The 9,391-nt window shown below is 47.3% G+C and overlaps 1 protein-coding gene and 2 non-coding genes across 4 annotated transcripts; all 3 read left to right on the top strand.

Annotated features, from left to right (window-relative positions):
- Positions 1-2,936: 2,936 nt before the first annotated feature.
- RPSA (ribosomal protein SA) lies at positions 2,937-7,244 on the top strand. Of its 2 annotated transcripts, none has more exons than XM_071735916.1 (7): positions 2,937-3,015; positions 3,304-3,471; positions 4,052-4,170; positions 5,363-5,608; positions 6,495-6,623; positions 6,846-7,014; positions 7,100-7,244. In XM_071735916.1, the coding sequence occupies exons 2-7, from the start codon at positions 3,339-3,341 to the stop codon at positions 7,192-7,194; spliced, it is 891 nt and encodes a 296-aa protein (XP_071592017.1). In that variant the 5' UTR covers positions 2,937-3,015; positions 3,304-3,338; the 3' UTR covers positions 7,195-7,244. The 2 variants fall into 2 exon arrangements, with proteins under 2 accessions (XP_071592017.1, XP_071592019.1); XM_071735918.1 differs by having other exon boundaries at positions 2,972-3,119.
- On the top strand, positions 4,701-4,859 carry LOC139793822 (small nucleolar RNA SNORA62/SNORA6 family). The gene has a single exon (XR_011724817.1). It is a non-coding gene; the product is annotated as a small nucleolar RNA SNORA62/SNORA6 family (small nucleolar RNA).
- LOC139793823 (small nucleolar RNA SNORA62/SNORA6 family) lies at positions 5,766-5,924 on the top strand. Its single transcript, XR_011724818.1, has one exon. It is a non-coding gene; the product is annotated as a small nucleolar RNA SNORA62/SNORA6 family (small nucleolar RNA).
- Positions 7,245-9,391: the final 2,147 nt, after the last annotated feature.

The raw sequence follows: 9,391 nt of genomic DNA, 5'->3' as shown, positions 1-9,391 counted from the left end.
CTGGACCTGAACTGCTTGTGCAGGTCCCAGCTTGTGCCCAGTAACCAAACTGGGCTGGTGGCAGTGCCTCCTCTTAAATGTTAGGCTCCCCAGGGCTCTCCTGCTGCCTTGGAGAACCACCTCTGGTACAGAAGTTGTTTCTGCTCACACTCCTGCCAGCTGCCCCAGCTGTGAGGAGAGATAGCAGACAGGCTCTCTAGTGCTCCTGGGTGGTGGAGAGTGGAAAAGATAGAAAAGGAACAGCTGGAAGGCACTGTCCTTGTAATGAAACATTGAATGAGAGATCTTCCTTTCACCTAAAGAAAAACCAGGCAAATGCTTTCATTGCTTTTTTATTTTTAATGTATTATATGCCATGCATGCTCGCTGACACCTGTACTGACCAAAAAATATTCTGTATCTCACACGTACATATCTCATGTGTAGTTTTGCAAGAACAGTGTGGACCTCTTAAATATGCTTATCCCTTCTATCATTGCTTCTGGTTTCAGTGTATTGAGCTGATTTTCCACCTTGCCTTAATTTCCAGTTAATTTAATTTCCAGAGATTTTATAAAAATGCATTAAGGAAATTTAGTAAAAATGACAAAAAACAAACAAAGGAAACATCCCCCAAAGACAAAACCAAACCAAAAACCCCAACAAAACCAGTAAGAGGTTAAAATAAGACCTTGACAATGTTTATCATGGATAAACATGGATGTTAGGCAAGAGTAACTTTTTAGAACTAGAAATAAGAAGGGAAGAGATTTGTTAAAGTATGTTTCCCCAAAACATGGAATAAATTATAACAAACCTTCAAAACACAAGCCAAGATATTATGTACAAACCAGCACTTTATTGTGCAGCTTCACTGGATGTGGGGCAATCTCCGTGTGTTCCGCTTTGTTGTCTGCAGGGTCCAGCTCCCGGGATTTCACACCATCTCTTGGATGACACCCACTGGCACTTTCAGTGGGATAGGTAACTGCCCAAATATCTTTCTTCCTGAGCCTTTTCCCAGGAGGCACCACTTGGTCCATTTGCTGCAGCACTGCTTTTGGCAGAGCAGAACACCTCCACTGCAGCCCAGCAGCTCCCTCCCACCTCTGGGGCATCCTGTCACAGCCTCCAGTGTGTGGGGGGATAGACTGAAGTCAGGCAGAAAACTACCAGTAAACATTCTATGCTAAAATTGCTGTTTGATATTTTGTGTTTAACAATAAAAATGTGGCTTAATTGCATGTGTGTCAGGCCCAGAGATCTGGGAGATGTTTTTTTATCTGACTCACATGGGTTGTTTTCTGCCAGCAGGTTTCATATTTTGAGTGATTTCTCTGCTCCTCCTCCTGCCCCCCCTCCCTGATTTTTCCTCTTTCTTTTTTTTTAAATTAAAGCATCAGAAATTTCCATATTCCCTCCAGGACTGCAGATGGTCCTCTGACAAACGCAGCTTTTCTCTTGTGACACTTCAGATTGTGTGATCAGAAAACATCTGCCCTCAAGTGCTGACCCTTGCCACTCAGTTGCAGAGCTGCCCAAGGCTGTGGGAGCAGCTTTCTGGAGACAGAAGGAGGTTTTGTTATGCTTCAGGCTCTGCACCAGAGACCCTACTGATAGGAGTTGGAGCTGGAGTCCTAATCTGGAGCCACAGGAGCTGGGAATCTCTGGTGCTCTGGCAGGTCAGGTGTTGGCATGTACAGTATGAACCTGTTTGTGTTTCACTGGGACCTGGTAGAGAAGTCAAGGCTCAAGCAAGAGAGCTCTCCAGCAATTGAATAAGGTGTTTAAAATCCAGCCAGGTAAATCTGGATATTAGAAGCCTTTTGGAGTGCACAGCCACGCACACTGAGAAGTCACATCAATAAAATCACACATGCCCATCAGGTAATTGCATGCATGATGATAACACCACCACCTTCCCTCTTTCCTCCTTGTGAAGATAATAGTCACATCGTGCTCCTCTTAGGGGATACATATTGTACATTGCCCAAACAGATCAGCTCTCACTTACATTATCTCACTATAATCTGTCAGATACCTGAGTAAAAATTTATATTCTCTTCTAGAGCTCAGTTATCTGCTGAGCTTTGCTTTACTTCCCTTTGTCACCACCATGTGGCAAATGTATGAATTATTTACCTGAAAGAATATTCTAAATCTGGTGATCTTGCTAATTAAGATCACCTAACAAGCACACATTAAAGAGGACCAGTGTGAGCGCCAGCTCATGACTTGCAGATTGAAGTTTTATGGGAGTGTTGGAAAGTGACTGGCAGTAAACACACAAACTGCTGCTCACCCTAACAGGACCAAGTCTCATTTTACAGGAAACAAAGAACGTATGTGAGATGATGTTGTACTGTTTACTCTTCTCCAGAGGGATTCAGTGCAGAGTCACTGCAAAGGGGCTTTCAGGAGGGTCAGTGACCACCTACTCTGCTTTAGTGACCACTTACTCAGCTTCGTAATAACTAGGTTAAAATAGATGAGAAAGAGCTAAAGGAGAAAGAACAAAGACATAAGCATGAATTATTACCCGCAGAAGGCACTGCAGTGGGGTCTGCACCACCCAGAAATTTAGACCTGGACAACAGCAAGCGAACAAGGTAAATATCCCTAAATAACCCTACTTTTCTCTAAGAAACTCCATTCTTAGGTGTGTGTCTGCTCCCTGAGTATGATAGAGAAGAAGAGGAAGATGATGGATCACGGGAAGTCTGACCGCTTTCTGTGCTGCTTCTCAAAAGCAAACGAACAACAAAAACCTCCTCCAAAGGTGAAATTACCACACGAGTGCCCAACGCAGAGCACAAAGCATCACCTCGATGCCGCTTCCATCCATTTCAGGACCATCCCCTCCCATTCCGGCCGCCGCCGCGCTCCGGTCGTTAGGCACCGCCTTCCTTAGCAACGGCCTTCGCCCCGCCCACCCCGCCGCTCCTCATTGGCTGCCGAGCCCTTATATATCCGTCACGTGCTTCCGGCTTTCCTTTTCGTTCCGCGCCCGTCAGGCCTCCACACGGCGTTGCCACCGTGAGTCCGGGCCGGGGCCTGTGCCGGTGCCGTGGGGGGCTCGGGGGCGGCGGTAGTGGTGGTGCTCTGTGCGGGCCTCAGCGCTCCCTTCTGTGGTGCTGGCGGTTGGAGCTGTCCGAACCGCGGGGATAGGGAAGGCCAAGGCCTGCCGGATGCGGGTGGGGATGTGGAAGGCAGCCGGCGCGGCCAAGATGGCGGCCGGGGCTGCATGCCAGGGCCCTCTCCCCAGCGGAGAGGGAGGGGAGGTTCGGGTTTCCGCGGAGCTGAGTTGACTGCTTGTATCCGCAGGTTCCCTGTCGTTGCTTCCAAAGGGAAACCCCACAATGTCCGGAGGTCTCGATGTCCTGCAGATGAAGGAGGAGGATGTCCTCAAATTCCTCGCAGCCGGGACCCACCTGGGAGGCACCAATCTTGACTTCCAGATGGAGCAGTATATCTACAAGAGGAAAAGCGATGGTAAACCCGTAGAATGGGTGGCCCTGGTTGGGCAGCCAGGGATATTGTGGGCGCAGCTGAGAAAAGCAGAAAGTGCTTGTGCTCTCTAGCAGTTTGTAGCTAATAAGGTGCAGACATCTGTAGTGCTTGAAGAATGTTGCTTGAAGAACTATGACAATAAAATTAATTCTGGTCGAAAAAGGCCTTTGAGATAGCCAAGTCCAACTGGTAACCTAACACTGCCAAGTCCACCCCTAAGCTGTGTGCTTAAGCATCACATCTACAGGTGGAAAACAGTTTTCATTTGGGCACTTCTGCTGCTATTTGACTACAGCAGCAAAATGCTTTTAATGTCTCGATAGTGATTCCTGCTCCTTTGTATTATTACTCAGTCTGAGCTGCACCCTGTTAAAAAAGCTTAATACCAGGCCCTGGTTCATGCTAATAAGTGCTGGAAGTGTGCTACATTAAAACCCCATGGAACAATTTTCCTTAAGGTAGCTTTCTATTAATCAGTATTTTGGAGTAACCACAGCCATGTGACAACTTTAGTAGTAGATGACTATTTGGTGGTTACTCTAAAGCCTTTTATCACCAATAGGTATTTACATCATCAATCTGAAGAGGACCTGGGAAAAACTCCTCCTGGCAGCCCGTGCCATTGTTGCCATTGAGAACCCAGCTGATGTGAGCGTCATTTCTTCCAGAAATACTGGACAGGTATGGATATTTTTTTGGACATGAGGCCTGCAGTCTTGGGAGAAGGACTCTCACTGTGCCCCATTGCTGGTGGCAGCTTGCTACTGAAAGGGAGTAGTAGTAATTTTGGCTCTAGGAAGACTTGGAATCATGGTTTTGTCTTTCACTTGCAGCTTAGATCAGTTGAAACCCACCATCCACTTCTGTAGTTTCAGGGTGTTCAGTAACTTGTTTTTCTTTCATATCCTCCTCTGAGCATACATGTCTGGTCAGCCAGATAACAGGTGCCTGATTAAAGAGTATTCAAAGAAATCATTGGCTCTGTTAGTAAGGTATAATAACTAGTGTATTTTTAATATCATCTCTAGATTTAAGATGAAAAAAACTGCTCTGGAAGTAGGTGCTTAACTTTTAAGTAAAAATCTCATTATCCACTGAAGTTTATCTGTGAGCTTAGGGTTTTTTTTGAGTAATGCAGGCGGTGCCACGCACATAGAGGAAAATTATGAATGGGGGGTGGATTTACAAAGGAAAAGCTTGGGCTCCTGTGACCTGCACACTGTTAAAGCTTGATGCTGAGGTCAGTTTCTGGCCAGTGAGCTCTCAAGTGTCGGAAGTGTGCTACAGCAAACCCCTGGCAGGGTTTTCGCTAACGCCAGGAGAGGAGCTCCCTCTGTGAATGGAGTTTGATAGTAGGCCCTGCCACATGCCTGACTGCCTCGTGCCTGAAAACTTGTTAGCTGCTGCAAATGAGGACTGCCAACTGCAATTTTAATGGATGTGGCTACAGTATGTGTATTGTAATACTGAGCTTTTCTTGTAGTTCCTAAAGTTACGCCACTGGATAATGAAAGGATGTAGATAACACGGGAAGAAAATTGGCTTCTGCATTTCTCATAGTTGTTATCTCTCCTTTAACAATTTGTGAGACTTTGCACTAGAGCTTGCAATTAAGCTCATGGAAGAAAAAGGTTTTTCTGAATCCTAACTTCACTTTGCTGATAGGTAGGATCTTTCTGACTCCTGGTGTTGCTATAACTATTTTTGAAAGCATTTTAATTTTGTCTCATTCTAAATGCAGAGCTGTCGGTGAGCCCCGTTTTCACAAGAATTGAAACAGATAGTTAAAGTATGTTTTGTGCATGCTCACTGCCAGCATGACTGTGGCTCAGCCAAGATGCCTGCTTCAGTTTTGCTGTGGTCCATTTTGCAGCGTGCCGTCCTGAAGTTTGCTGCTGCTACTGGGGCTACTCCTATTGCTGGACGTTTCACCCCTGGTACCTTCACAAATCAGATCCAAGCAGCTTTCCGTGAGCCACGGCTCCTGGTTGTCACGGATCCCCGGGCTGATCATCAGCCACTGACAGAGGCATCTTATGTCAACATCCCCACCATTGCACTCTGCAACACCGACTCCCCCCTGCGCTATGTGGATATTGCCATTCCCTGCAACAACAAGGTAATGCCTTCCTTGGAACATTGGAGTCCTCCAGAGTGTGCCCTGGGCTACAAGGTGGGCTCTTCCTGCAGAGGGAGGGTTGGCTTGTGTATTGCATGGCTGACAAGCTAATAAGGGCCTCCTGCAAGCTGATGGGCAGGTGGAGAGGAGGAGGTGAGCTGCACACAGTTGGAGCTTGGAGCTGAGGCCAGTTTCTGGCCGAGGAACTCTCAAGTGTAGGACGTGTGCTACAGTAACCTGGCAGGGCTTTTCGCTGGCGCCATGAGGGTCTCTGTGGCCCAATGAGTGGAGTTTGATGGTCGTTCCTGCCACAGCTTAAGAATGGGAAGGAAAGAAAGTGAACAGGTGAAAAAACTGGTCTGAAATGTTACCTTGTCATAAACCACCTGGGAGGTAAAGTGTAGGGAGATGTGAAAAGGTCTTGGATTGCTATCTAGAAGTTGTCATTCACCAAAGCAAGCAAAATCTCAGCCTGTATGTTAAGATTTGCTGATTTGGTCAAGTTTTCTATTTGTTAATTATGTCATTTGTGATGAGCGTAATCCTCATCTTTTGAACAAGATTAACGTGGGGTGGCGAGCAGTGTGAAACTCCATACCAGGAGAATTGCTTCCAGCTTTGCTGTACGCAGCAGAAGTAGTCTCTGGTGTTTGAAGTGTTCTGTGATTTCTACTGTGACATGAAAATTTCACTGGGAACTCAGTTGCCCTTCTCTGAGTCCAAGTACATCAATGTGGGCATTAGCAAGTAATGCCTTTCTTCTACTGAGCAAGAACCTCAGGTTGAGTGCAAGTAAGGCTTTTGCTCTTTTAGAGAAAAGAAAATAAATAGGTGTTTTGAAAGGTTTAGCTTTACAGGAAATGTTGGCTACTGTTTTGTGTTCCAGGGAGCCCATTCAGTGGGTCTGATGTGGTGGATGCTGGCTCGGGAGGTCCTGCGCATGCGTGGCACCATCTCCCGTGAGCACCCGTGGGAAGTCATGCCTGACTTGTACTTCTACAGGGATCCTGAGGAGGTAGGAGATGTGTGGAAGGAAGGGTTGGCTGTGTGAGGTGTCCTGTTTGCACTCCTTCTGCATGGGCCTGCATGCCATGCCATGGAGGATGGGTTTTGGCAATATAATAATGAGCCTTAAGATTTCAGGTGATGTTAAGTAGTCTTGCCTGGTTTTGGTTGGTACCATGCGTCTGGTAGTGAGGTGTTTCTGGAAGACACAGGCTGTGCTCTTCTATTGCAGATTGAAAAGGAGGAGCAGGCAGCTGCTGAGAAAGCAGTAACCAAGGAGGAGTTCCAGACGGAATGGACGGCCCCAGCTCCCGAATTCACTGCTCCTCCACAGCCTGAGGTTGCGGATTGGTCCGAGGGGGTGCAGGTCCCAGCTGTGCCCATCCAGCAGTTCCCCACAGGTCAGTTTGAGGGGGGTGCCGGGGGTGTTGTGGTGGGTGGGTGACAGGAGCTGGGGTGCACTAAGCATCGGTGTCTTTGTTGCAGAGGACTGGAGCGCCCAGCCTGCCACCGAGGACTGGTCAGCAGCTCCCACAGCCCAGGCTACCGAGTGGGTCGGCACTACCACGGAGTGGTCTTAAAACATGTATTATACTGTACTGGAAGAGAAATAAAAGACTGCTTTAGTACACACCGCCCTTCCTGCTGCTTCTGTAAACGCGGGCGGGGCAGGGCAGGGCAGGGCACGGTGCTTGGCGGGGGAGCAGGGAGGCTCTGGTGGGAGCAGGGCTGCGGGGTCCAGGCTGCCCGCCTTCGCCCCGACCCTGCCCGACCGCCGCAGCGCTGCCCGGGGCCGGGTTTCTATTTCCCGCCTTGTCGCGGCCCCCTTGTGACGCAGTTACTTTCTATTGGCCAGCGGGAGGCTGTGCGTGTGTCGTCAGGTGAAGACGGGTGACGTAGGCGAATGGCTTTCCCGCCACTCCGCGCTGGGAGGTGGTGGGCGGGTAAATCGCGGGTCGCCGCACACAGGCTACGTCATTCTGCCCGCCCCTGACGTCACCGTTGGGCAGGGCGGGGCCGGGCATATGCGGATGGGAGGCCGTCGGTGTGCGCTCCTGTCCCCGTGGGGAGCAGCGGTTCTAGCGGCCCATCTGATTTCTTCCTTAAAATATTGCAGGAATCCTCAAAGAAAACAAAACAAAGCCCACAGACATAAACCCCCCCCTAAAAAACCACGAATCCATCTGCTTTATCTGTTTCGAGGATTGTGATTTCTGTGGTTAAAAGCAATACAGGGAGGCAGATGGTGATTGAGTTGGGGGTGGAGAAGGATTCGTGTTGGATCCGTTTTTCGGTGTTGCTGAGGTCTCACTTAATGACTTCAGCCATGACAATCAACCTGTGAAGAATGTATGAACTTGCTTTCCATTGGCACATGTCCTTACTTGCTTTTACTGCAAGATTCATATCAACACTAAAGAAAGCTAAAATAAGCTGTGTGTATTATTGCACAACATCCTTCCAAATGAAGCTGATCTTTTTTCCTGTTGCCTTTACATTTATGGCAGGAGATGTAACATCTGCCAGAGTTTCCCCTGTAGCAAATACCTTGTTTGGATGATATCAAGGTAGTGCAGAGGGGTAGGAAGAGGACCTAGTTGATCCAAGAGATAATGGCTTGTTTATTATTGCAATTTTTTCCTAGCAAATTGTTGGTGCTGATGTTGAAAAAGAACAGCAGAGAACTTGTAACCATGTTTTTCTAGACTGATCTGATTTGACCCAAATGTAGTGAATGTTTTCACTTCTTTGTAGTGAAAACAGTTTATTTTCCTTAAGGATCTTGTGGTGTTCCCTTGCTCCACGGCTTTCTTTTTTCCATTTGGTTTGGGTTGGTTGGACTGGGCAAGATATGCTGTTTAAGATAGTATTTCTCTTCCACATTTGTTATCAACAGGAGCTAACTAATGTTTCTGAGCATCATGGAAGCCCTCTGGAGAAATGACCTGTCAAAGAATCCTCGGCCATTATGCTACTTTCTGATCCTTGAATCTCATGCACGAGATTCATGCTTTCTAATTCCCCCCCCTAATTTATGTGCCCCTATTCACAGCTGTTCCTTTTCCTCTCCAGTCATTTCTTTGCCCAAATAATAGCGTATTTTTAGAGTATTGTTGTAGTGTTACATCAAAGATTTTCTTTTACAGGAAGCAAAAGCTTTTATGCACAGCTAAGGGGACTCAGCTCTGCTTGCCTAAATCCAGGCTGCAAATATGTTCCACTCTTGCTCTCTATAGGCTGTTTTGCTTTATGAAAGCATGAAAATGGTTGTAGGATGCTGTCTTTTAGGACTATGGTATACTCATTGGAAACCTGTTCATTAATAGCAGTGAGCAGCTGATACGTCATTGTGTAAAGCACTAGTGAGCTGTGTGTATGGTTGATGAACTCACCTCACTGCTCCTCTTAGGAGGTTTCCTTCCCACCTTGTAGTGCCAGTGTACAGCTGGAGTGGATCTTGTAATGTTAAATCAGTTTTCTTTCTTTCTCAGGTAATAACATGTCAGCACAGAGAGACTTTACATGGAGCAAAGCACATGGTAAATCCACAGTTGTCATGTCACAGCCTTCTCCAAAGCTGTGTATCCTGAACTCTTTTCTGCATACTAGCAGAGGAAGAAAACTGTTTCAGATTTGCCTTGTTGCAGTGGGTGCAAGGAGCTGCTGGGTCATTTCCCCACTGCCCTGTAGCTTCCAAACTGAAGAGACATTGGCCAACACTTCAGGAAAAATTCTTTTCTCTAGCTTACATTTGGCACAACCAGCTCCAGGCCTTTG

The sequence above is a fragment of the Heliangelus exortis genome, chromosome 2, assembly GCF_036169615.1.
Source record: "Heliangelus exortis chromosome 2, bHelExo1.hap1, whole genome shotgun sequence".
NCBI lineage: Eukaryota > Metazoa > Chordata > Aves > Apodiformes > Trochilidae > Heliangelus > Heliangelus exortis.
The sequence above is the reverse complement of the archived record's forward strand: the minus strand, read 5'-3'. Positions and strand labels throughout refer to the sequence as shown.

Bases quoted from the DNA above. Each gene is read 5' to 3' on its own strand.
- RPSA (XM_071735916.1), top strand. From the start codon at position 3,339: ATGTCCGGAGGTCTCGATGTCCTGCAGATGAAGGAGGAGGATGTCCTC. The intron at 3,472-4,051 runs GTAAACCCGTAG...TATCACCAATAG, and splicing joins CTACAAGAGGAAAAGCGATG to GTATTTACATCATCAATCTG. The intron at 7,015-7,099 runs GTCAGTTTGAGG...TCTTTGTTGCAG, and splicing joins CATCCAGCAGTTCCCCACAG to AGGACTGGAGCGCCCAGCCT.